General features: G+C 40.0%; 4 protein-coding genes across 12 annotated transcripts; 1 reads left to right on the top strand and 3 right to left on the bottom strand.

The window, feature by feature from the left end:
* Positions 1-8: 8 nt before the first annotated feature.
* On the bottom strand, positions 9-9502 carry LOC124222921 (uncharacterized). 3 transcript variants are annotated; one of them, XR_006884149.2, is made up of 14 exons: positions 8728-9502; positions 8039-8189; positions 6139-6875; positions 5864-6058; positions 5149-5771; positions 4672-5073; positions 4330-4594; positions 4004-4209; positions 3767-3911; positions 3394-3665; positions 3138-3303; positions 2798-2970; positions 2482-2675; positions 9-1435 (listed from the first exon to the last, which is right to left on the bottom strand). XR_006884149.2 is itself a non-coding variant. In XM_046634421.2 (13 exons), exons 1-13 carry the CDS (start codon positions 9283-9285, stop codon positions 2570-2572), a joined length of 3999 nt encoding a protein of 1332 aa, XP_046490377.1. In that variant the 5' UTR covers positions 9286-9502; the 3' UTR covers positions 9-2569. The 3 variants fall into 3 exon arrangements, 2 of the variants coding, with proteins under 2 accessions (XP_046490377.1, XP_046490378.1); XM_046634421.2 differs by having other exon boundaries at positions 9-2675; XM_046634422.2 differs by lacking the exons at positions 8039-8189; positions 8728-9502 and adding an exon at positions 6959-7052 and having other exon boundaries at positions 9-2675.
* Positions 8664-14310, top strand: Uvrag (UV-resistance associated gene). Of its 6 annotated transcripts, none has more exons than XM_046634430.1 (11): positions 8664-8702; positions 10135-10242; positions 10339-10549; positions 10685-11275; positions 11376-11548; positions 11692-11918; positions 11988-12155; positions 12235-12476; positions 12561-13197; positions 13291-13396; positions 13487-14310. In XM_046634430.1, exons 1-11 carry the CDS (start codon positions 8679-8681, stop codon positions 13679-13681), a joined length of 2682 nt encoding a protein of 893 aa, XP_046490386.1. In that variant the 5' UTR covers positions 8664-8678; the 3' UTR covers positions 13682-14310. The 6 variants fall into 6 exon arrangements, with proteins under 6 accessions (XP_046490386.1, XP_046490381.1, XP_046490380.1 ...); XM_046634425.1 differs by having other exon boundaries at positions 12235-13197; positions 13487-13711; positions 13790-14310; XM_046634424.1 differs by having other exon boundaries at positions 12235-13197.
* On the bottom strand, positions 14295-16458 carry LOC124222933 (retinol dehydrogenase 12). Its single transcript, XM_046634448.2, has 4 exons — positions 15794-16458; positions 15476-15711; positions 15074-15371; positions 14295-14979 (listed from the first exon to the last, which is right to left on the bottom strand). Exons 1-4 carry the CDS (start codon positions 16064-16066, stop codon positions 14803-14805), a joined length of 984 nt encoding a protein of 327 aa, XP_046490404.1. The 5' UTR covers positions 16067-16458; the 3' UTR covers positions 14295-14802.
* Positions 16459-17507: 1049 nt separating this feature from the next.
* LOC124223170 (cohesin subunit SA-2-like) lies at positions 17508-27119 on the bottom strand. Of its 2 annotated transcripts, none has more exons than XM_046634917.2 (13): positions 26820-27119; positions 25761-25881; positions 25500-25673; positions 25173-25377; positions 24671-25006; positions 23325-23909; positions 22883-23219; positions 22031-22276; positions 21739-21937; positions 20587-20776; positions 20129-20436; positions 19716-19927; positions 17508-18437 (listed from the first exon to the last, which is right to left on the bottom strand). In XM_046634917.2, the coding sequence occupies exons 2-13, from the start codon at positions 25863-25865 to the stop codon at positions 18266-18268; spliced, it is 3069 nt and encodes a 1022-aa protein (XP_046490873.1). In that variant the 5' UTR covers positions 25866-25881; positions 26820-27119; the 3' UTR covers positions 17508-18265. The 2 variants fall into 2 exon arrangements, with proteins under 2 accessions (XP_046490873.1, XP_046490874.1); XM_046634918.2 differs by having other exon boundaries at positions 27034-27118.
* Between the last annotated feature and the right edge of the window lie 569 nt (positions 27120-27688).

Here is a 27688-nt window from a genome sequence, read left to right as displayed (position 1 = left end):
TACCGTAGTGTTATTAGCCTTACAATCACTGACATTTTCACTTGGGATTGAAAAATGTAGTTTTGTGTTTTTTTTTTTAATAATAAATTAGCGATCAAAATATTTGATTGTTACATAATCGCAAGCATATTCTATAATGCATGGACAGTATACGGGCAAGTATATCTTAACAAAAACGAAGATCCGGACTACGAAGTAATTGTTTTATAGAGAGAAAAAGAGTTGAAAGTTTTTAACTTATGGTCAATATACAAGAGTCGATATTGTACATACATTCATATATGCATAGATAAGTTTTTGTTTCAGGTAACGTTTAAAAAAATAAAGCACGAATCATCAATGTGGTGTTGGACGTAACAATAAAGGTGACCCTCTAGTTCTCTGTACTGAAGGGAAGCCCGGTGATTAGGAAGAATTAGAGAGACATTCGTTGTCTTAGCGCCGAGTAATCTGACGACATAGTTATATTGAGAGAAAGAGTTATTTGATCCAATGAAAAGTTTTTTTTTGCGAATGACGAAAAACAAATTTTTAACTCGCCCAGCCTTTTGTACTTTCAAAATGAATGAAAAAAAAAAAAATTATTAAAAGCAACAAAATGTACAATTTCGCCACCCGCAAAGAAATATTCAATTGGACTAACAATCATTTTTTTCAATGTAAATACATTGTATAATATACCTATTATATGCATACTGTAACATAAATAAGTGCTTATATTCTACCACATGTTAGCCGTACCGAAAAATTGCTCTACAAATATTCTCTATGTACGTATGAATTATGATGCTTATAATAATCCGCCGTTTTTGTACAAGTATATACTGAACTATGATACTATTATATTTAACATATATATATATATATATATATATATATATATATATATATATTCAGAGATGTATACATAATATAATATGATATATAATATTTGCAACTTTACAAATGAAAGCATTCACTGACCGTTATACACATACAAATATCATTTCAGATAAACCAAGTCCCATGATCAGTAGACCATATTCTAGTATATACATAATACCTACACATATGTAGTTTTATAGACAGATTCACTACTGTTAAGTAGAATGTAAACCTGACGGTCTCACCGCGCCGTCGTTCAACTGACATGGTTTTGATTAATCAGAATATAATATTTACGTTTTAGTAGTGGATTATCCTCTCAATTCACATCATCTGATACGTGCGCCAGACTAATTCTTTGATAGTTAGATCTCGTCTTAAATTTTCTGACGACATAACAAGAACATGTACTACATATTCTCGAAAAGTTTAACATTTTTTTTTTGAATAAATCACACGTAAAATTTAAAATACGCAGAAAAAATATTGAAACATAAAAAATTTTCAATTCAATCGAATGCGTTTGTCTTCGGGCGGGTGGACGGACGTCGCAGATTCTTTTCCGTTATATCTATTATAATGGAAAAAATCAACTGAGTTTCCAATATCAATACTTAACATAGTATACAAATGTCTATCAACGAGCGGCAATAACATTGTATGTAATTAACTTGTATGCACCGTCGCCCGAAAAAACTAAACCATCATTCGCAACACAATGCTGACATGCAAAGTTCAAAACAGTTCTCCACATAATGAATAATAATGATTTCTAATATACAAATATATTTCTCCGTCACTTATCTCCTCAACTTTTCATTAACCTAGCGAAAAATGTATTGCACTTGGGAAGAGCCATAAGATACAAATGTTAATGTATATGTCACAGTATAAAACAGGAAATAAGCATCTCAATAATTCATGTATAAATTGATTCAGTACAAAAATTGGACTACGAGGCATGGCGTTGAATTGTTACTCGTATAATGGAATATTTTCATGGACGTGAGTTATACCTATTTGTTCAGCAAGAATTGTATGCCCCTTAAATGTTAATGCTTTTCTGAGAACTTTGCTGTTCGATTAAGACGCTTGATTGTCGAAAAAAGATTGGACAAGATAGTAATGAACAAATATTCAGATGCAATAATAGTCGTGTAGAAATACATATTACCTATATTTGAGCGCAAGACATGCGGCGCTTAAAGACCATACATTATAGACCTAAATTCCGAACGCGAATATCGATATGATACGTCATAGACACAAGAGTATTTTATCAGTGAAGATTCGAAATAAGACGAAACCGGAAAAAGTACGAGTGAACCGCACTCGATAGGTCAATTGATATATTGTAGTAATGAATCACCATTTATCAAAGACCATGTAGGTACTGATAATAAGATATCAAGTTGATGTGACATACTACGAAGAACGTATGATACTGTAAGTGGCTATAAACTAGATAATATTCCGCTACATACTCTGTAAATAAAATAATTGCATTGGTATTGCTCACAAAAAAGTATTCAAGCGTCAGATCGATAAGTTGAAAATATATGAGTCTAAACGAAAATAGAGAGAAAAAAAAGATCGAAAGACCATCCATTATCTTACCACGTATCTTTGTTATTTGTTTCTAACGGGAATAAGAGTCTCGTAATTGTAATTGTTGTCACTGATTTACAGTTATTTTCAGACTCATTCAGTACAGAGATGCCTCATCTGCCGAAACTGTTAATTCTTCGTCACTCCAGTCACTTACACCAAGTCCCACTGAGCCATGGAAACTTTGCGACCTCAGTACGTGGCTGCAGTAATAAAATGTCCGATTAATAGAAAGTGGCAAAATTGAAATACAATGCCTCACATTTGGAATCCTCTGTTCTTTTGAAATACTTGAATGACATGTTTCAATCTGTGTATTGCTAACCTTGGCGATGAATTCACGTTCGGACTTCTCTTTGTTTGATTAACTTTTCGCCGACCTTCCATTGCCGCTTTCATCGGATCATAGCTCTTTCGGCGCTTCCAGTTCTGCATTTCTACCTCTTTCGAACTTGGGACAGCAGACTTTTTACTATCTTTTCCCTTTGACTGGGTGACCTAAACAACCATACACATATATTTCTTCTATAAAAATGAATGATTCCGTTATACCGCAATTGCTTCCTCTGCCTGATTTCTATGTGTAGTCATATGACTTACAGAACCGAATATAGTCAGTCATCTACCGGAAACTTTATTTTAATATGTTAAAACGATTTGCTCACCACATTGATATTTTTCGGTGCCCGTGTGCTGAATCGACCCGAATCTGTCCTTGCAACAACCTTTGTTGTGTCAACGTTTCCTCTAGCATCCCGTGGTGAAGATTTTGGCTTTGTTAGAGACATTGGTGTTTTTTTATCTCGACTTCCAGTCCGAGTTTTACGTATGCTGCGATAAATTATAATCTTGGCCTAATTAAGTGTCATAGGAGGAATGTCAGAAACGTATAGTTATTTCATAAAAGACTCCAAATGGTACCTAGGGACGATCTTGGAGTGGTTCAAGTTTGCGACAGGCGATTGAATGATCGGAGGATGTGGCTCGTCACTACTTTCGGTATCACTGCCACGGGAAAGGTGCAGCGATCCTCTGTGCGTCGGCCTATGGAGACTACGACTCGTGTCTTCGTCACTTTCTCCTCCAGAATCAACCAGAGGTGGATGACGCACAATCATACGTGCTGACATTGCAGACACAACATTTTCAGTTGCGCGGAGATATGACGATGTTTCAAAATCGCTGTCACTTCCCTAACAAATTCATGATGATTGTTAGTGAAAAATTCCGTCACATTCCACAATATCGATTATTAAAAGACCGCTGTACTTTTGACATTCTCTTTTCGACTCACCAACTGAGGGCTTGAAGGGGGAGGAGGTCGAATGTATTCATTGGAATCTGTGAATTCGTTATCATTTTCTGACCATTCGGCAGCGAGTGAAAGAGTTCCCCCTGTGCCGTGAAAACTTGCTGATCTAAGAACAGAGCTTTCGCATCTGTAATGTAACACATATTTATCAAGTTGTTTTCCCATTATTATAGGACCTGCCATTGTATCATTCCAAATGATGGGTAACTGTCAACTTACCCGTGAGAGCCATCCTCAATACTGGGCTGCTTTTTTGAGGAGTCCATTTTCTTCTTTCCCTCAGCTGCGGCTTTCATTGGATCATAACTTTTGCGTCTCTTCCAATTTTGAAATTCTACTTCTTTCGAAGTCAAGGTCGAATTGCTTCTACCAGGCTTTTTGTGAGCATCTTTTGTCAGTTTTTGATTCGATCGCAAATGCTGCACCTATGAAGAATGCACGGAAATACGGTGTGAAAATTAAATTTCAAATAATCATTGTTCTGTCACAAATGAATTACATACATTGGATACCAAGTTTTTAAGCAGAGAACTATTTAATCTTACATGATTAACATTTTTCGGCGCCCTAGTACTGATCCTACCACTGTCGGTACGAGACATCGACGGTGCTCTAGGTTTTGGTGGTTCAGGTCTTTTGAATGTATCTTTGCTGTTAAAGACTGTATTTCCAGCAGACCTCCCACGATGATGGTTTGGTGTCTGTCGACTTTGTGTCGAAACCTGGGTTCCCCGTATCTCGCCAACCTGTGCTTTCCTTCGTCGTTCCTCTGGTGTAGTATTCGGCGTTGTTTCATGCTCGCAGTTTAGTCTACAAAAGCATGTAGTACGAGGGATTCGAAAAGCAATCGTTCAAATAATTACTAGTACAATTCTTCTGTTTCTTACCTAGCTCTCCGTATACTAAATGCTCTGTTCAGTTTTATGCCTGATGAAAGAGGCGGGACAGGTGATTTCAGAACTGGTTTGTCCCCAGCTTCACTACTGCTGTCTGATGCGATGGCAAATTTCCCCGTAATAGCTGCCATTGCTGTTCTATCATTGACTGTATTGTTGTTGTTGTTGTTGTTGAAGCTGCCGCGCCTAGTGAGCAGATTTGTAACTTGCGGATTTCTGACTGATACGGTGCTTGCAGATCTTTGTACATCGTTGCTGCGTCGTGGTACGGGACTATTCTGATGCAAGCTTTGAACAGACGTTAAACAAGATTCTCTACTTCGATCTCGGTAACCAAAGTCCTCCCGATGACCGTAACTTGTTGTGCTCTGAGACTTTCGCAGCATATAGGGACTACAACGAATAAATGGATATGAATAGAATTCAACCTAGTATAGTAACATCTAATTCGCTACAAACAGAAATTACCTGTTTTCCGTGCAGGTAAAATAACCAATATTTTTTGCCTGAGGTGGCGCTTTGGCAAGCTCACTGGTTCTCATTGGTGTAATTTCTTTACGTGACATAATAGGGCTGTTGGTGGTAAGTTTTCCAGTAGGTGTTCTGACCCGTGCTAGAACTGGACTATCGGGATGAACTATGGTGCCATCCAGATAGCTTTTCAAGCTGCTTCTACCAGAAGTGCAGTTGGATTCTGGGGTGTCAGAGGCGTACTCCTTCCTGTCAAGCGAGCTATTACGTCTTCCTAGCTGCAGGCGGGCCAAGACGTGTGTCGGACTTCGCAGAGGTTCTTGTAAAGTGACAATTCGGTCCTTTCTTAGCCTTGTCTCAGATCCAGTGTAGGCTCTCGCGCTACGTCGCCCCTCGGAAATACTGTTTCGTGCAAACATCATGTCGGATAGACTTGCACGACGAGCCGAACCTATCCGCTGCAAACTTTGCGGAGGTGTGTTGTGGCTGCGGCTAGTATCATCATCCGACTCGCCCCCTGAATCAACAATAATCCGATCGTTGTGGGGCGACGGCGATGCAGCTGCTGTAGGTTTTGCACGAAGATACGATTCCGTTTCCAAACTGCTGTCACTTTGGTCCTGGAAGAAGCACAGAATATTCAAATATTTGAATACGTAATTATCAATTCCATACACGATTGAAAGACAATCTAATATACATATGTACGAACTTGACGACCCCTGGACAGCCTCCGGGACCGAGAATGAATCGGCGAGGGTATTTTGGAAGGACTTTGTGGACTTTGTGGTGAGACAAGTCCTTTTGAGATCACATCCATCCCGCCGATTGCAGACGGTAACGAGTTGTGTTCTGCGACCTGTGTCGCCCACTCGGATATCCAATTGTTGTCTCTAGAAATACTCATCTGCAATAATCAATGATAACTGATAATACAAACAATTTATGCGATTATTTATGATTACTCAAATGAAAATTCAGACGAACCTTGAAGCTGTGGACGTACGCCTCAGAGGATTCTTCTTCCGTGAGAACACCGACACCGAATACTCTGTCGATATCCATCCTGGCCTTTTCCTCATCCGTATAATCTTTGTGTATGGTGTAGGTTCCAGCCTCGCTAACGGCACCGTCGGAACCCTCGTCAAAATTGCTTACCTCAAGCGCATCCAAATTTGTCTGACCATTAACATTATCCATATGAGATCGCCGTCCGCATCCGCGAATTTCACGCTCATCCATATTAGCGTTTTCATAATTAAAAAACCGGTCCGACCCGGAGCTCTCGCTTGATAATTTTTCATCGAGATCCGCAAACCGTTGAAAGCCATTGTCTCGTTCCTCGCGGTGACGGAGGCCCGTAGAATTGTTCACGGAGGTGAAATTCCTCTCGTATCTCATCTCTGTATCGCGCATCGATGGTCGAACCATATCGGTCTTCACAAACTCAGGTTCCCGGTCACGATTCTTGCCGTTCTGATGGAGGCTCGAGTTGTGCGCCGTTACTCTTCTCTTCTGACCGTCGTAGATGTTGTTTGCAAGGTGATGAAGGTCCAGAGACATATCGGCACGATTTGCCCGGCGATTATCTCTAGTCGACCGGACTTTTTCGTGGGCGATCAAAATCTCCGACTCCCGGGTCGACTGCTCCGAGTACGATCGAGACATGATCCCCGCGTCGTATTTCTCGGGAACCGCAGGGACTTTCGAAACGGATTTTAGGCCTGAAAAGCGTAAGTTGCTCGTTAAATTAACCGTGCGGTACTACTCCGACGTGATTAGATCACGAATTGACTGAGAAATTTACTTATACTCAGCGCCGCGGACATGCACCTGTATCGAACTGAGCTTAAAATACAATCGCGCTCTTCGGCAGGTATGCACAGCGCTCATGCGACTCTACCCACGCGCGTTGCAGTCTATGTATCCACATAACTAGGTATGTAGATATGTGAGTTTGGTTGTACGTGTGTATATTATACGCCTGCATTGTACGACAGTGTGTACGTATACGTTGCCCGCGTACCGACCGCGACGATGTACGAATATCAATAAGCTGTCCACGCATTGGCCGCACCACCACCATTCATGGCGAAGATGACTTCATCGTGATTCACGGTTCGCGATACTGGATTATAGATATATATTCGCATATACGCGGACCCCGTGTCCTGTATATACAATACCATCCTATGTACGCACCGATTGCGTGAAAAGTCACCCGCGCCGCGCGCGGAATCGAAATAAATACCGCAGTGTGTTTAAAAGTACAATTGCATCGGAATTATTCGGCCGGACGAGATAGCGTGCATATATATATATAACGCTTTAAAATGAAGAAAAAAAAAAAAATAAATAAATAAATAAATAAATAAATAAATAAATAATTGCTCAACTCAACTCACCGTCGATTTCGCGTGAAAATATAGACGAGAATTAAAAATATCAAGAGACCTTTTTTGTAGACAATATTATTCTGTACAAAAAAGGTCTCCAGATATTTTGTTCAATTTTGCATATTTTGAGAATTATTGTGGCATCAGACTGCCAAAATTGAAAAATCAAAAATAATCATATTAAACTTAGAGAAAATAAAAGTTTTCATTATTTTTCATTTTCGTGTATGTTTTCACGCGAAATCGACGGTGAGTTAAGTTAAGTATTATTTTTTTAACGTGTTATTTCAATGTAAAAACAAAACTTGAAAGCGGGACGTCTAAATCTTATCCGATCGAGCTCAAATTAGCAGGGGATTTATTTTTCATCATAAACCACAGTTCTTTCTATTTCTTTTGGGTGAACAATCTTAATATATAAGCTATAGGCATACATACGTGTAACGATTGCAAATCTACGCAGGTTTGCCATCTATTTTAGAGATTCTTACCCAATTGCTTGAGTTTCCGAGACAGTTGGTCGGCTTTGCGCCTAGTGTCGTCCTCCGGATCGCTACTGAAGTAGCCTTCGGAGTGCGCACTTGGAGTCTTTTGTTTCGTCAAGACCGGTGCCTCGGGCGCTTTTTTACTCTTCACCTCGACCTGGTGATAAAAAATTAACATCGTTTATATTTCGTGTCATTCATAGATTCATAAATCGCGCGAACTTCGTTCAGAACAACGCGCACACCCCGAGTACGTGCGTATTATAGGTAATACAGAACAATGTCCGGGTGTTTTTTTTTTTTCAGCAAAGAAACAGCTACGGAGAAAGAAAGTAGAAAAAAAAAATCTGTGAAGGAGAGGGAACACGAGTACTCGAGTGCGACGTGAGGTGGGGACGAGAGCTGGAAATACTGAAACGAATTTCTCTATGTAAATAGATGCGTTACGGTGGAGGATTCTCATATTCTGCTACACGTACTCGTACAGAGCACACATGCGAGGCACGTGTAGGCATGAATGTGCTGGAAGCACTTTCGTTCGTTCCGTTACTCTACGCGGCTATCAGATGTTATCGAAAATGAAAGAAGAAATAGAAATTCAAAGGATTTTTTAGACGGGCACGGATGGAGAGGATGAACGAACAATATGCAGCATAGGAGGTGTGTCAACGTAGGTACATGCGTTATGTACGCACCTTTGAGGTTGACGAATTCCGTTTATGCCTGGCGTTGTATCTTTCGAAGAGGTTTCGATATCGCGCGGTGTCGACCTCCTTGTCGTCCCCGAAGTTTATCGTAAATGTCAGGGGTTGCTGGGGTGTAACAGGCCCGCTGATAACCTCCCGCGAATCTCCCGTCTCGTTTTTTGCAGTCAATTTTTCAACGTTTCCCGACGGCTCTTCGCTCGCCGGACTCTCGTCATCTTTGCGGGGGGTTGTCGAATCCTCGGCATTGTCTGCCACAGCCCTGTCCTCCGGTCCGGATAGGGGTACACCTTTCTCGTCCTCGACATCCTCCTCGGGGGTATCCGAGCGCGACGGGGAGGGTCTGCAGATCGCGGGGTCGTTAGCCTCGGCGAATACCTGGGCGTTATCATCCCTCGGTGAGTCGGTGTTCGGGGTTTCCGATTTTTCCGAATTACTCACGCCAGCCGATTTCTCCTCCTCTTCCTCGTTCCAGGTTATCGAAGCGGCCGTTGAAACTGGGCTGCTGTCATTCTCCCGTTTCGATTTTTCTACCACCTCCATGGTCATAACCGCAAAAGTGACTCAATGCTCAACCGCGAAACGCACCATCGCCACTGTCTCTAAACGCATTCCGTCTCACCCCGCCAGTCACATTTTACATACCGACAACCAATCGAGGGTTGCAACCGCAAGTTATTGATAGTTTTTCTCGACATACGCGCAAGGAGCTTCTTCGATGCGACGGATGCCGTCTACGCCATTTACGATACGATCGTCATTTGTCAACACTGGCTGCGCCCCCTGCTGTCTGCTGGCGGCAACCCGCCGAACAGGTTCCGGGGTCTACTTCACACGTTAATACGGCCGAAGTAGGCCCCTGGAACATTTGCGATTAGCAAAAATCCACCTGGCGCATCGCATCGACGACCGTGACTCGTACCAAGTACGTAGATATTCGACTAGATGGAGTAGTCGTTCAGTGATTAAAAGTCACCTCGCGGTTTCAGGTGTAAACTAAGGGCGCGTCAAATGAGTAATCGTAGTCGTAATTTGATCATTCATAATTGTTACTATTGTCAGTTTCAAGGACTCTGGATGCAGTCTGCAATGATGCCGCGTTAAGTGCAACGAGGCGATTAGTTTCTATTTTATCAGTGTAATAATACGCCGTAAATGATTTACACATTGACGGCTATATTCGTACGTGATTACGAGAACTGCGCGTAGCTTATATCAATTTGCGTAGCTCGGATGTCCAGTATAACTCGCCGAAAGAAACCTAATCGATTCTGTTAAAAAATAACATGTCAAATACGCCCTGGAACTAATCCGTCGATTTAGCTGCGGTCTTTTTGTTCGTTATCCGTGTATCGTTGATATTATCTTAGTTATGACAGGGTGTTGTTCACATCACAGATGATGGAGTTACAGGAGGCACGACCTCTGATAAGAGACTCTGACCTAACCCTTCAACCTCGCAGTGCTCCACGTTACAAAGTCTGGCTTCCCCTTGCTACGCAGCAGGTAATACTTGCAAAACGCAATCAATTTTGTACTCCACAAATATCACACTGCGATGCTTCGTGCTGCCATAAAACACATCGATTGATCCAATTATAGCTCCGACTCAGGAACTTGATACAAGTTATTGGTTACAATTTAAAAATTGAGAATTCGTCGACCGACGGCAAAGAATGGTTCTACTATACTCTTCATCGCACAAACATGTCATCGCCTCTATACACAAGCGAGCCGATTGACAATACCTGTCCAAAATGGGCTGGCCTAGATGTTCCCGTACTACATGCAACAGGACACTCAGCTGCGAGCGGTGAGCGCAAAACTATGTTAGTACGGTAGCCGCAATACAGTGGCGGGCGTTATAAGCTTCTGTTTTATGGGTACTTATGTCAGAAATAATCAGCCAACACATGTAATAAGTTTCGTTATCTTTTCCTGAATCTAGACATAGTACTCAGACTTTGGAGGAAAACTGATATGCAAGGCACGAATACCGATGTGACTATACTAGCGTGTGGGTTGTCGCTTACGGGTCTGGTGTATCTCGGTACAAAACTTCCGAGTAACTTGGATAGTTGTATGAAGGATAATTCGCTGATATTTCACCTTCAAGGCGGGTATTTTACCCCACCGTGCTGTTGCCTGAATCCCCCAGAGTTAAAGCGATACATTGCCATAAGTGTCCAGGCTGCAGATGTGAGGGACAGCTACACGGTTAACAAGTTATGCAGCTTGAGAAGTAAGATGCAGGCGCTTAAGCAGCAGTCAGAAGCTGCGCGTGCACTGAGGGATAGAATTGCGCTTGGGTACGAATCTCAAAATCAAGTGGTCTATCCTCAGTCTACGCTTAACAGGCTATTACAACCGAAACAAGCAAACAGAAAAAAGAGAGCTGAGAGTCTGAGGATAAGGAAAGAACTGGAGGTCGCTAGATTCAGGACAAAACTATTGGACCAGGAAAGGATAAAAAAAGTTGGAGAGATAAGGACCCTGAATCAGGTGCATACCAGCATAGCCGAGGAGAATCAAGATCATGGTAAGCGTTGCTTGGATGAACAAAGTTCTTATTAACAATTCGTTATCTGAGCTTGAATGTATGGCAGGATTTAAAAATTGGGTGCATTTATACACTATAGGTTCAGATCTGATGGAAAAGTATAGGGAGTTGAACAGAGATATTGAACGACTCCGCGAGTGGCGCCAAAGTCAGACGGAAACCAGAGAAGCTTATGCGTATACAACTACGCGGCTTGCTCACCGTCGAATGCAGCTCATATCTGAACTTGGCCTCATCTATCCCATATCTCGAGTACGAATACGCCCACGGATTATTAGATAATTGTAAAAACCCGTGATACAACAGAGAACGTAAAAATAGTCATGCAATTTACATTTGTGTGTTTTTTGCAATTATTTAAAACCGTTCCTCACGTCAATCGTTTCTAATCGTAGCTAGAGGATGATAGATACATGATAAACAACGTCCATCTACCAGATAGCGAAGAGCTGGATTCCTGCAAAGACACGCAAGTAGCTGTGGCTCTCGGATCAGTTGCTCATACGACACAAATGATCGCTAACTTCCTGAACATCCCTACGAGATATCCGATTATTCACTGCGCATCCAGAAGTAAAGTCATTGACCACATCACGGAAAACATACCTGATAAAGACAGACAGTACGTAACATTAAGTCTTGTCATTCTTCACTTTGTACTCTTTCTATAATTGATCTCAAATACATTTAGATTTCCGTTATTTGCTCGAGGGAAAGACAAGCTGCAATTCCATTACGCAGTCTACCTGTTGAATAAAAATATAGCACAGCTGAGATGGTACTGTGGACTTCCTACTGTGGATCTTCGAGCTACTCTTCCTAATCTCGCATCGTTGATCAGTATAAAGCCGAATCAACCGTGAGTACTAGATTTCTTACGAATGTATAGACCAAGAATATTGAAAATTCAATATGGGTTTCAATTATGTGTGTTTTAGCTTGGATGGGTCGAAGAGAACGTTTTCCGGGTCATCGTTGGATACAGATCACAGTAGTATGGGAAAATACAAATCTCTGGCACCGCCACAACCACTGTCGACGCATCTGCCTGTTCAGAAAGTTGTATTTGAGAAGTGTCACAAGCAATCGCGATCAATCGGTCGATCTAAGAGCACCAGGTGCTCACTGGGAGCGTCCTTAGATCAAGGCTTGGATAATCAAGCACAGCCATCAACTCTTGGTAACAATACTAAGCGAATTTGCAAGTCTGAGGATGAGGCGATTGATGACATGCCTTTATCGTTATCGAAAAATATTCCTACAGACGGAAGTGGTGAGACCGCAGGTCCTTTGACAGCCAAAAGCAATGATACCATAATTCGAAGTCAATTTAAACAGGGCCAGGGTCCTTTACTAAGAGAAGCTGTTGCTTCCGTTGTGGTTCCGTTAGAAAGCAATATAGAAATCACTGTACCGATATCTGTAACAGAGAGAAAATCCACTTCTGGATCTGATCCCGTTGAGAATTCCAGACACCGAAGTTCAAACTCTGTAAGTAGCTGTGAAATGGCGCTTTGTATCGGACAACTGGAGGGTGACGAATTTAAGTGTGACTTAGATGGCGATGAGGAAACGTTTTTACACATTGAAAGGATGGGGTTACGCGATGAAGTAGACGTGGCAACAAGTAGTGCGAATGGTTCCAGTACCGAAACAGTAGAGAGACACTTGGAAGTTAATAAAAACGACGTAACGACAGAACGAGAGCAACGATCCGCCACAGATGGGTCTAAACCTGCTCCCGCGGCGCTTGACTCGTGCTTTTTTATGGACGACGCCATGGACTACGCCAGTAGAGTTCGAGAAAAGAAACAACGCACGGGTTCGGTTTGTAGTTTTCCGGAAGAATATTTAATAACGGAAAAAATTCCGCGGCGAAAGCGATACGACTCCGAATCAAGGTAGTGATCATTCAGTGATTAACTTATTCTGCGTCTGACTGTACCTTCCACTCTGTCACACAGCTTTAAAATCCCTCTTTGCCTTTGTTACAGGGAAGAAGGCCTGGAGACGCAAAGATTTCTCGAAAATTGGCGAAACAGTGAGTCCACAGCGCACTGCTCAGACGAGCAGCTGCAACAAGACCAGTACAATTCAGTTGTAAGTTGCGAATTATACATCTGGCATAACCGAGGCATGTAGTACTTTGTAATCAACATATATTATAGCTCTATACCTATTTTAATTTAGCCAACTAACGAATCGATGGTGTCGACGCCGCCTACGTTATTCAAGTCATCGAGAAATTGCACGGAGCCCGATGACTCGCGAACATCATCGGAATACATCGATTCGATGAGAAGGAGTTCCGAAAACGTTTTCGCACGAACTGAGGCATTGGCCAACAAACGTACCAGTTTCAAAGTAATGAGACCACGCCAATAGCAAACTTGGAACGTACAGAACGTAAATCGGGTGAGAAGAGTAGACGACGTAATCGGATGTTTTGCAAAACCGTCGCTTTCAAAGAATAAATTTTCATACAAATTGTAGAAACGCTCTTGCCATTTAACGAATCCGTGCCAGAAAGGGGAAAAGGACATAGAAGCGTTTGGCACAACGAAACTCAATAACAATCTGTGATACAACAAATAGCAAAGTTTCAGTTACGATTAGGGGTTTTTGCTATTTTTGAAGGAAACGCGAGAAGAGGATTAACAAATCTAGGGATATTGCCTTGCTATATTTAATAAGTATCAGCATCACAGCAAGCTTTGCACGTTGAAACGACTTCTTGCATTAAATTAAAATATTTGAATGGGATTTCGCGACTCTGGCCTGCCCCTTGTGAAGAACGTCTATGTATAAGGGAACACGTACTTTGATTTGAACTTAACCTGAAATTCCATACCGAGGTAAATCGCTGTAGCCTGAACCTCATCAGAGATCCTCACTCTCGATACAGAGAGAACCTGCAATGTATTTATTAGAATGTAAGATCGATTATTGATCGAACAGTTGCATTACCACATTGTATGTACATTATCAAATAATGAAGTTAGTTTATTGGAGAATGTTTTATTGCTTACTCTTAACCTTGAATCATCTTCATAAAATATAATTGAAACTAGTCGTTGAAAGAGATATTAACAAACGGAACTAAGAAGTATCTTCGAGGGATCGATTACCGCATGCATTTCTCACTCCATGTAAATTGGTACAAATACCGACTAGAAATTACCCGATAACTAACCAAAGTTCATTGAATACTTCATAGTTGCACGCGTGTTTGCCTACAGCTATCCGTAGGCTGAGATTATCTTCTTAAACCTACCATTTAAAAATAAATTTAGAGTACAACTCTGCAGTGAGATCACTTTCGTCAGTCAGTAAAGTATCTCGAGAGGAAATCCATTCACAGTTGTATCGGCAGTCAGGAGAGTCAAAGCTTTCTAAAACTTGACCCTTATTTGCAGTTAGTAGATTAGTTTCCATCATTAAAAATATTTACGCAACTTCAAAGTAAAACTTTGGATTCCATTCATAATGCTAACCCAACAGTTGGTTTACATGGATTCCTTCTCTGTGATACCAGTCAGTTCACTGCTCACTCTCCACAACCGTTCTGCAACTGCTGAATCTAGTGCGTTCTTTGGCTCGTACATTTTACAGTCACGGTAAATGTGTCCGCTTTCATTGTTCAGAGATTCCTCAGTAGCGCAATGAAGCACGGTCTGGGCACCCTACAGAATGCAAACATGTCTGGTTAATATTAAATCTTTTATTCATCGATTTTTCATGCATATGCTGTAGGCATGCAATCACGTGTAAAAATACCTGATTTGCCGTGCGAAGAAACATCAAAGCAACTGGAGAGAACAGTATGTAATGGAACCAACTTCGTTTAACACTTCTGAAGAGCCCGGTGTATGTGAATCCTGGGCATACGGAATAAACCTGGACACCCGTACCTTCCGTTCGTTTTGCAAGTTCAGTCGCAAAATAGACGTTTGCTAATTTCGAATTGTTATAAGCTGGATTCATTCGCCCCTTTATAGGTAGACCCTTTTCTCCATTCAAATTAGAGAAATCAATTTGACCTGATTCCAACAGCTTTGAAGTCAACACGACGATTCTATTAGGATTTAGGGGGAGAAAAATTATATATCAAAGTCTTAACAAACAGTTCACCGTTCGAGTTTACTCGGCAATAATTTGAGTATAGAGAGGAACACTTGCCTGCTAGGTGAACTTTCCTTCAGCCTATCGAGAAGTAGATTTGTGAGCAGGAAATGTCCCAAGTGATTAACGCCAAAGTGAATTTCAAAACCATCTTTGGTGACACAGCGATCCTTGATGGGTGCGTAAACCCCAGCATTGTTTATCAGCACATGAATCTCTGAAAATGTTTTCAATACCTCGAGGGCAAAGTGTCTGATAGAAGCGAACGACGCCAGGTCCAACTCCATGGGTATCTATGGGAAACATTATCGTCGTATAACCGAGCGATCTAAATATAGAATAAGAAAATAGTGGGACTGTCCAACACCTGCTCACCAATTCACCGGTAACTACATCCTTGCGAATATCCGCGATAGCGTTTCTGGCGCTGTGGAGATCCCGACAGGCCATGATAATCACTGCTTTCCTCCGTGCAAGCTCTCTCACGGTCTCTTTACCTATCCCAGAGTTTGCCCCGGTGACAAGGAAGACACGTCCCTGCAACGGAGTCCGACTCTTACACTTGCCCCAGGAGGACTCGCGACATTTTCGCAGAAGACCGATGACAAGGATGACAGGAAATATCAGGTAGCACAGCGAGGAAACCATCTCGACCAGCGACTATGTGCTTTTGGATAAGTTTTATAGGTTCTTTTCGACTTCGGGGAAGGTCCGTATCATAATGTGTTTTGTATCGTTGCACTGTGGATCTCGGGTGCGGATGTTACACGATTTTGCAAAGGTACGAGTTTTTCTTTCGCGTCGTAGTTTTAGGTACGCCGTGGATAGTTTTGCTGCTCGAGTTGGAGTGAGTCACGGATGTAGGTGTTGTTTTTCACTGCGACACCCGCCGGTACAAGTGATCGTGATTCGGTGGAATTCGGTGCAATCGGTGCGCGATATCGGAGTCGAGTAGAGTCGAGTAGCTCGAAATTCGAGCGGAATCGAGGGGTGTCGACAATCGTTTGGGCTGATAACAGGTCCCTGTGCGTTGTAATTTTCGTGTCATTGCTCTGACCAGCTATGGCCGCAAATGCATGATCTACATCACTGAAATGTACTGTAGAACTACGTTTCAGTGGTCGGCACACTATGATGACGGAGTGCGGAGGTAAGAAGGACAATGTCGTATGGGATATTAAACTGGAAAAGTGTCTGCGACAAAGCAGCAAATCGTGGTTCAATGAGTCATTCCCACGATGGATTTAATAAATGAAAGAAATAACTTTATTTAATTGGGACTTGAAAATGTCATTCAATAAGTTTTTTTGAAAACAGCGCCTTCGCAAAGCGGACATCTGTATCTTTCTCCGTTTGAATCTGTTTTACTCTAAGAATTCTTGGCGCTTTCTTTTAAGCGTGTCTCTTTTACCGCAGCAACGTCATCTGATATATACTCTACTTTACGTCCACTTTTTATGCAGGGACATAGTCCTCCTTACCTCTGCCCTCCACAGATATGATCATGCATGTAGCTGACATAATATGGAAGAGTGGATGGACGGATAGATAGATAAAAAGTTTTAATCGGATCTTGTCCTTTTAAAATCCGCGAAAAAAAAAGTTTAAATCGACGTGGTTTTTTTTTTTTTCTATCATTTCTTTATACCAGTGCCTTAAGGTAGCCGTACTTCTTTTGTAATGGCATTAACATTAATCATGCGTATAGTTGTTAATGACGGGTGATTTTTTTTTGTACCTGACCTGCGTGGGTTACAATTATTTATCATCAATTTCAGGTGTAATTTAAAGAGGGGTCTTTGTAAAAAAAGGAACATTTTTGAAATTTCCAAAAAATTCGATCCGTTCGACCGTAATCTTGATAGAACGAGATCTTACATAATTCGCCTGACTACGTTGGAGCACCGATATTATTGATCTTGAAATGAATTTCAATGAATTTTCACTCTTTATCATATCGCAGGAAACACCTCTGAAAAGAAAAGAGTTTCATATTCACTACCGATCCTATTATGAACAGTCGAACGCGAGCGAATTTTTTCCATTTCAAACCTTGATTGAGACGTCAATGTTTCTTTAGAAAGTAATTGAAAAAACAGTTTAATAAGAATACAAAGGCCGACGTCAATTCGAAATACAGACAAGTGCAACATTAAAATAATTGTGGTACAAAATATCGTATACTTCAAGACAAGAATTGGAAATTTGTTCAAATAATGAGACATGCGTCTCGTGAAATTTTCCTCTTCGTCTTACTTGACTTATACATATATATATATCTTACGCGTACAATTTAATTACAATTAAGATTACATTCGTTGACATGAAAACAAGGGCGAATAAAAAATAACTCCATTATCAGATTTCATATACCAACTAATTCCACTGGCTTGTTATGACGTTGAGCAGTTCTTCTTTTGATAAAATCCGAATCATCGGCTGTCAATGCTTTCAAAGATAATCATGTTACCAATAGTTTTAAAGTTCCTTTGATAATGTGAAACTGCACAAAGTGTATAGATTATAAGTTGTATACTTCTGTTACTTATTCGTATAAAAATAACATTCGTATGAAGAATAAAACGAGAAAATCGGTAAATATTTTCTAAAACAACACATAATTAGTATACGATTAAAAAATAACGCTCGTCTGAAAGCCTCGTGGCGTTGACTCTTCTTGTGAAAACACGATAGTAACGTTAATTAACACACTAAATTATCGGGATGTGAAAAAATTCCAAAGTCACAATAGACTTGTTACTTATCGTTAGTATAGATATGAATCATAATTATGTAAAATTAAACAAATATACCGAGAAATTTCTCAACACTTGCCAGTAACATAACTTATAATGGTGATTCCTTTACAACCGATCCACTTGCGACTGGTTCATCGTGAGGAATTCTACGCTTCAAACTGTTTTTGTACAATAAATACGGTTCGCAATACTCTTCCAAATCCGTATCAATCGTTGGTATCAACAACGCATCGCTAAACCGCTTGTCAACATACTTGATCCTGAAGATTCATACGCAGCTTATAATTACCCGTTTATTCATTTATTTATTACACGGAATAGAAAATCTTTTTACAGTGAGAAAACAAGAAAAACGGAAGTAAAATTGGAATTGATCACGTGAAGAAACTGATGGCAAAAGCGCACAAAGAATGTGCAATAAGCAATAACAAATGTATAAACTAGAGGCAAAAAGTTAATGGCCCGCCCTTTGTTTTTGGCCGAAAAGAGGTCCAACTTTAAAACGCTTCAACTTTGCCTGAATTGCAAGTGGAAGAATAAATCACAAACGATTTTGAAGCTGAAAATCTTGCCGTCAAGCTTCATTTTGTCAGATTTAGTCGGCGGCTTCGCACGATCATACGCAATAAACAGGATCTTTTTTTTTGAAAATGGCGTTTTTTGAATTTTGTCTTAGATTTTTTTTTGTCAACTTTTATCCAGCAATATGTCAAAATAAAAAAAAAAAAAAAAAAAAAAAAACATTGGATAATGCTAATGCCGGAGGTAGGCGTACAGTCGCTGTTTTTCGTTTGAACTTTAATGCCCTTGGTATGAAAGGACGATGGGGAAAATTTACAAACAGGCTTTTGGAGGAAAATCTCTATGCTTCAATATGGTGAGACGAAAGAAACGTGATCGCCATTTTTACGGAAGCTGTGCCACTGTAGAGTTTAAATTTTGATCACCGATTTTCAAGATCCAATATTTGGAAATTTCTCAAATTTGCCAATACAGTTGAGGGTCATTTTTTAACAACGATTCACAAAGGCTGTATTAAGAAGTTGATTTTCCTTTCTTTAAAACTTGTACAGAAGTTTTAAGTTTTTCGGACACTATTTATTCTGATATTGGATATCTTGGCGAGAGAAAATCGGAGACATAACTTGAAAAAAAAAAATCTGTTAAACGCGTATGCTTGCGGGTGGTCAAAGGTTCGCATTAAAAATTTACCACAAGTGACTTAAAGATAGGATTACTTTCGAGTAAAAATGCGGGTAGACTTGATTCAAAAAATGGTGCTCGAAGCCAAGATTTTCAACTTCAAAATCGTTTTTTATCCAAGCTTTTACATGCAATTTACGCTGTAAAGGTGGGACCTTTTTTTCCGCAAAATATTAGGGGGGTTGCGTTAACGTTTTTCACGATGTTGGAGCTATTCTTGTTTGCTAAGTATGCAGTGTCTAACGATTGCAGGTTGCAGATGCATTCAAGGTGGGAGTGAAAATTCTAATCGAAATCAATAATAAATAATCCATCATTCCACGCGTAATACTTACATATACATTTTGTCTGCATCCACAAGGGCATCTGTAAACCCACATAATATTTCTAATAAAGGCAGATTGCGAGGACGTCCAAACGATTCCAACTGAGATTCGTCCGGAGTCGTTAAGGCCAATAAAACTCCAGCTTTGTGAAAAGTTAAGATTGCATTGCGTTGCATCAATAAATTTAAGCTAAAAGGCGACGTGATCCGTTTGGCTAATCCCTGAAATTCGTAGGTTAGAATCAGTACGAAAAGAAGGAAAAAAACATGAATAAAAAAATAAATAATACGTTACAGAGTGACGATTGTCACCTAAACGATAATCGAACATTTCCATGTTACTCGATAGAATCTTTGGATAGCTGGAACTTAACGTTAATCTTATTTTTCCGAATAAGAAGGTAGATGCTCTTATCGAATTACCTTTATAGCGATGAATTCTTTGCTCCCTGTGCATATATATCCTCGTTCTGCAATTAATTCATTGTACAGACGGTATAAAGAGTACTGCATCAGTAGAGTGCAGTCTACTGCATTCACTCGACTCCCTTGCGAGGTGAGGGCAGGTTTTATGTCGTTACAATAATCTTCGTAGAAATCTAGGCTACGTTGAAAATCGTTACGAGGTGGTTTCGAGGACTTCGTGTGACGATACATCAGTTTGCAGTAAAATTCCAGGACCTTTCTTTTCTCACGTAATCTGTCGAACTTATAGCGTGGGTCATTCTGATCTAAATTGTTGTGTTGAATTAATCGGAAACGCATTATTTAAAAATTACGCCAGCTATAAATATTCGAAATGAGTGTGTAATTTACGTAGTATTGCTGATCGAGTTTACGTATGTGTAACGTATGTACCATTTAGTGATTCGAATACTTGCCATGTAACAGATCGCCGAGAATATACTCGTGTACATATTTACTCAACAAGTTCATCATGTAGTCCCGGTAGGCTACATAAATCATATTATTCAGGAAAGGGTTACCGTACGACCTTAATTTGGAGGAAAACATGTATAACACCTTGCAAAGCGAATTATTAGCTTCTTCTCTCAGAATCGGTGATGCGAGCTGTAAAATTGATGACTGACGTGAAGGAACAAACAATAGTATATTTTTCAACACCTGCACGAAATAGGCTCTTTTTTTTCGTACGTATATAAAACGGATGGATAGTTGCTCATTTCGAGCGTGGGCTTCGTTACCTTTCTCAGGGTCGTTATTTCCATTACTTCCCGTAAGTGCGGCAATGGATATTACCTACGTAGGGAGATAACGAGCCGTAATAGAAATGACATAAAAAAAAAAAAAAAAAAAAAAAAAAAAACAGAATGATTTTGATCATCAATCGTTGTTCTTATGATTAATTATCATATAAGTGAAATCGAATTTGAAACGTAGCGTATTTCGTTTCGACCCACATGCACGAAAAAGTGCCCATATGTCATGCGCGTGTTGAAGAAGAAAAGTTTTATCACACCCGAATGAAAAGTGGTGCTTTTCCGTAGTAGCTTAGCGGGACGAAAGTATACCCAGATTAAATCCAAGTGTCGTAAAGATAGGTTCGCGCATGCGCGTTTCACAATTGCTTGACTTTCGTCCCTAGGGAGAAGAAATTGGCCACTCCCGTCCAGCAAAACTGCTACGCAAAGTCCCACCGCTGTTCACCCGCTCGTTGTTACAACAACTGTCTCCTGAGAAACCGGCCAAAAGTTGGCGATGCGTGATTCGAAATCGCCAACTTTCGTCCCTTGTCACTTTGTCAGAAATACTATATGACATTGCACGGTTGGAAGAAAAAAAAAGAAAAAACCAATGCGAAAAATAAAGTACAAAGTAAAAATTAGATGTTGATATGAGAATTTAAATGTTAAAATTATGATAATTTGTGTCATATTTAGTAAGAGAAATACAACAAATGACCCAAACGTAAAGTGAACCTTCTCGAACGTTATGTTTAGTTAAATTTTCCCAACAGTGATATACCACGATTAACATGGTATTCCCTAATATTTCATCGAAAGCGGCATTACCACTGCGTTTTCACGGGCGCCCTTGATCAAACGACACATATGATCCACGAATTGGTGTAAGCGCTTCCTGAAAAGGTGGAACTTTTCTTTCACACCTTCTTTTTCCAAGTCGTCCTCACGTGCGAAGTCTAATAATCCCCACAATATTGCGCTGGAGCAAATATTCATACAATATTTGAGTGCTTCGTGCGGAAAAGGCCTGTAACAAAATTCATACGATCGATGCCGGAGTAACACTTCTATACTTGCCGATAAAAAATGTTGTAGTGAGACCTTGAATGATAAACGGTACCTTTTTGGATTCCTCATTGTTTCTGGGATAATTTTGAACGACAACTCCCAAAGTCGCCATGGGGTCATATTATGACTGTGGTAGAATATCGAAATTTTTCTCGTGACATTTCTAATGTCCACATCATCAGCGTAGGTGCTAGTTTCATCATCCTTCATTTCCTGTACCGCTAATCTGTATTTTCCCATACAATTGTCAAACGTTGCCACCATCTCGTCAATCATTACTGTGCGGATTAGGTCGGAGCTTGAAAATATGAGAATTGATGAATTATTCGATCGGCGCTACAAAGAGGCGGATTTTACGCATTTATCGGTCGAATTGAAGAAGGTTAATTTTCGCGGAGTGTATCGTAATAGCGCGGTAAAGTTGCGTCCCGGCATCGCTAGAAAGTCTGCCTGAAGAAAAAAAATGATAACCGATAACTATTCCGGCAACCGCCCCTAAGTTTTTAATTTTTAATTTTTTTTTTTACACTCAATATTTCTGAAGAAACTAAAAAAATTTATTAGCGAAGACACTAAAAAATTCCTGAAGATTCAACGCGCGATTCGAAGTGAATGTAGGTTTCATTTGACATGTTGAAATTTAAAATATCAAGCTTGGTTCCGAAGGTGTAAAAGTGTTTCAAAAATTAATTTTATCATCGGGTGAAAAAAATTAGAAAACGATAATAATAATGATAATAATAATAATAATAAAAAAATTTGGTGAAAGTTCGACAAAGAATCGATAGCTTTCGTTCGGGGTTTCGATATTAAAATATCACGTTTATTTTTTGAAATACGAGAGCTTTAAAAGAAGTTCGCCGGCATTTGTAGGTAGGTATGTTAAGTCAGTTGTTATTTCTACCGAGCATATATTGCGTGAGGATCACTGCACAAATGTTTCAGAGCTCTGGCCGCTGCGTCCAAAACTCTCCAGGTATTTATTCTCTCAACGATGTAGCGAAGCTTTCGCAAAAGCGAATCAACGTGATACAGATGTCTCTGTTTAGCGCATACGTCGAGATCAAAGTACTGGGGAATCACGAGCAAATATGTCAATACAAGCGAGTTATCCTTGTACAACTCCAAGAGCTCAGGTAAAGTCCGAATAAAGTGTTCCGTAATTTCTGCCCTGTTTGCTTGAAGCTCTTCTGGTGTTTGCATTTCCGTAGGGATTGGACCCCTGCCGATTGGTCCTAGACCTGTAAAACAAAATTATAATAGAATTGGTTAAACTCCCTTGTAATTCAATTCCATTTTAAAAACAATCGTTACACCAGGCATAATGGAGGGGAAAAAAATCCCACCTGTGGCAGTTTGTTTTACGGCATAAACCATCAACTCGATCAGTGCCCCCTTTTGTGTATCGTTGAGCGTGTCTGCGTCGAATCTTGGTTTATCGAGCAACAAATCGGTTATGCCGTCCCAGTCTTTAATCATTTCGCTACTCCCGATTAAGGCGTCGACCATATACGGGCAATGGTCGGGGTTCTTGGAATACTCGAGGTAAAACTTGGCGACCTCCCGGAGCCGGGGTGTGTTTCTGCTGACACCTCCGTCCGCGTCTTCGTCCAACAATGCTACTCGTTCGCTGATGCATGCTCCGGCAATTTGGGCCACATTTCTATTCAATGAGTAAACGAATGAAAAAATGCGATTGAGACAAGTATCTTCAAAAAGATCTCTGTGACGTTCCAACATATATTTAAGAAGAATTAGCGCGTCGGTCACCACGTCGATATTTTCGCTCCTCGTCAATGAGATAATTAGACGCTTAAACGATTTTGTAAAGTTCCACAGTTTTTCAGCATATTTATCCATGGAATACAAATAGGTCAGGGTTCGGAAACTTGTTTTTTGAATATTCAGGATTGGATCCGCAAGCGAGACTCCTAGTTCAACGGAGAGAACATGCGGTTGGAAGTTTGAATTAGGTACACTCAAGATTATTCTTCATATCGCGTGTCTAATGGTATAACAACGCATGCGTCACTATACGACCTTTTACCACGCGTAAAGGTAAAAAGTAGAACTGTTTTTTCCCCTTTCTACATAGATTTGCGCGAAAAACATGAGGATACAATATTAGAAAACGTTGATATTCAAAAATTGATCAATTAACGGTAAATGGTCGCGAATAGATACCGGTTATGCCTTTAATGTCATCGCGAACTTTATGAAAAATAATCACGTTCACTAATGTCGTAAGGTCGCATGTGCCCGCACTCGACCTTATACCGCTACGCCCGATATTATTATTATTATTAATTTTTTTTTTTTTACAAGATACGAAATTATAGAAATGCTCTCCGAAATCGATGGAATCTCACATTCCGAAAGTTTTTGCACAGTTTACGAGATAAACATAAAAATGGCGGATTTGACCTTAAACCATTTACAAATGTGATAAATAAAAATATATTTTGGTGCTGAAAGAGCGTATCCACCCAAAGATAAGACCTTTTACTTTTATTTATTCTTTCGGCTAATTTTAGTATAGATATGCGTTTCGAGAGCTTTTGTAGCGAATGGCACGAAAAGAAAGAAAAAGAAAAAGGAAAAAATTATACACCCTCTCACTACAAAATTCGGCTTCTTGGCGTATGCGTCCTCATATCATTAGACACGCGATATTAATTGTTTTTATTCATACCTAGGTATACCAAAAACTTGTCCTCCGTAAATAGGTCGGGATAAATGGTTAACACCTCGGAAACTTCCGTAACACAAAGTGTTCGAATCTCGACGGATTTATCTTCGTAACAATGAGCAAGCACCGCACCAAATGCGTATGACACCAATTTCTTAATCTCAGCCATATTATCTTCAAGTTCCTTTCTTTGCGCTGTTACTGCTTCGATTTTGCTAATCGCTCGACTTGTTCCAGTGTTCTGTAATTTGATGACTCGACGCTCACGTGTCACCGTTGCCTCGAGATTTTTTGATACAGCTACACTGATGTGTGCAATGGCAGATACGATCATCATTCCTGGAAAGAAATTTGATACGTAAAACGTGATTTCCCGGGTAGACGAGTAAAACATGTTGGCCTTCAATATCCAATAAGTTGTGAATATTATTTTCATTTAAACGAAGTCAATTGCTATGTTAATTATTTTGCCGTAAGAAATTCTCAGTTTGCATTATTCACTTACCAATAAAGCTTGCAGTGTATCTGAAAGCTGTAATTTTGGACGCTACCAACAGATTGAGACAAGAAATAATGTTGGTAATGAGAAATCGATCATATAATACAGAATATTGGCTTTGGCAAACCAGACTCTCGATAAAATCATTAATATTTGTTCGTAACGTAAGCCATTGCTGTCCAGGCAAGGTCAATGGAGATTGGTTACTGCCCTTCGGTATTGCAAAAAGGAGAAGAAAAAAAAAGATATAAATATTATAACATTCGGTCACGATTCATGCTCGATGATAAGTTTCAATTGAATTCGTATTATAGACATTGAACAACGAGGCACCTCGTCATAGCGCTTGGCCGCTTCACGAATCAGATTCATGTAATCCGCGGAACTCTTCATCTCCGGTGTAAGGCGTACGTTGCACCCACTCACCTCGAAAAAAAATTGCTTAAGGATGAGGAAGGCATTTTGTGGTTCAGCTTTGTATATATTAAGCCACTCCACGGCTACCGCCTGCCGATATTAATATTCATTAATGGTTAAACTTGTTTCGGAAGTTTGATAAAATTACGTTTCAAGCTATCGGTGTATTTCACTCACTTCAAAGTTCAAATTGTCGGTTTTGCATATCTGAAAGAGACCGACTTCCTTTATTCTAAACTTCGCGCCCCGTCGCGGTATCTCGCATTGACTTTTTTCTTCCATTCTCCACCGATTGTTACTAAAATTTTTCAAATCGAATTTTCAGCCAGAGGTTCTCTAGTAGAGATCCATGGGCTACGGTAAATTGAAAATTTGTCGAGCAGATGAATACCGCCGTTTAGCCCTTTGACCAATAGTGTTAAGTATTCTCATCATCTATATTTAATATTCATTTTTTGGATATTTAAACAAATTTGAAAACATGTTTCGTAACGGTTTTTCGCTATTTCTGATTGTATACTATAATATAATATTATAGGTTTTCAATACTTGGGAGTAATTATTGCCATGTAATGTAAATTATTATTGCTAGTAACAAATTGTTTTTAAAATCTCGCAAAGATTGAAGGGACAATTCATTTCCGATAAAGTTACCCCTGTACGCACATACATATTGTTTCACATAAATTACAAGTTCTTTGGGTCGCCGATTACGAATCTGAAATCAGATTTCGAAAACTCAAGGTGGCCAATACAATATGGCGGACGAAAATTTCAATATGAATTTTTTTAATCTAATTTCTCTTTCGTTCCAGTGAACACAAAAACCAGAGAATACTGTCTCGTTATAAAATTTGACTCAGCACAGTAATTTGTGAACGATAGGGTTGCGAAAAGCACAGAGAGTTCGTTAGAGCAATTAATACGATTAGATACCATCATGAGAATTCTTGGAGTGAATTGGTAGAAAGGATTTTTATGAATATGCTTATGGGGAAAGTGCGTATAAAAAATAAAAAATACACGACTATTCGTCAACAGCGGCTTATTGCGTAGGGGCGAAGCAATGAATGCAACATTTGAAAAGAAAGTAATTAAACCGCTTTTAGAAGCTTAGAAAACCTCTCTGAGCCATAACGCGGTTTGTAAGTAGGTAGATTGGTAAGGGTAAAGGGTTTATCGGCCATTTGCAGAAGGTAGGAAACCCGCGCGCCGAAAGACACGCCGCTTACATACTTGCGAATACGTTGATCGTGAAAGGGAAAAATAAATCACCAACGACACCGCACACGGTAGAAACGATATTGAATTTTGCAAAAGAATAAAATCACCAAAGACACCGTACACGGTATAACTGATTTTGAATTTTGCAAAAGAATAAAATCACCAGACGCGAAAATCAATAACGATGGCGACACATGACGAGAGAAGTAAATTAATTAAAATATACCCGACTCAGTTCGTAGCCGCGATGCTAGTGATCGAGAACATCTCGATCTCGAACGAATTAGGGATACAAGACGCCCGGCTGAGAAGGGGAAGAAAGCCGTTTGCGAATACACGCTGATTCTTAAAAGGGAAACAAAATCGACTACGACGCAGCGCGAGGGATAAGACCGATTTTGAATCTTGAAAAAAAAAAAATAAATAAATAAATAAAAACACGACGCGCGAGAATGAATAACAGACACCAGATAGGGTTTCTGGTTGAGACTTCACAAAGCGAGAATTCCCGGAAAAAATGGCTTTGCTCGAGACGAGAAAAAAGTACGAAGAAATCGAGAAATCGCATCTTGATTGTGCTTCCGCCGTCCCCTCGATTTATTTATCTCATCCTATGTTCCTAAGGCTGATAAGCTAGTCTGCTCTGAAGATTCTCACGATTTTCTTACGTAGCTAATTAAAAGACTGTGTGGTCGAAAGTTTTATTGGTAAATACTCGAAGTAGATTCTTCAGTTGATTGCGAAGTTGACAGAATTAGCAGAATTCCTTTAGCTAAATAATATAAATCCCATTAACAATAAACTAAGATCTTATTGGACGGATTTTCCCAACCAGAAGTGAGTTTCGGTGATAATATTGAACACTTTGCGATGAGATAGAA

The sequence above is a fragment of the Neodiprion pinetum genome, chromosome 7 (assembly GCF_021155775.2).
Source record: "Neodiprion pinetum isolate iyNeoPine1 chromosome 7, iyNeoPine1.2, whole genome shotgun sequence".
In the NCBI taxonomy this organism is placed as follows: Eukaryota; Metazoa; Arthropoda; class Insecta; order Hymenoptera; family Diprionidae; genus Neodiprion; species Neodiprion pinetum.
Note: the sequence above shows the minus strand (reverse complement) of the source record. Positions and strands in the feature narration are given on the sequence as shown.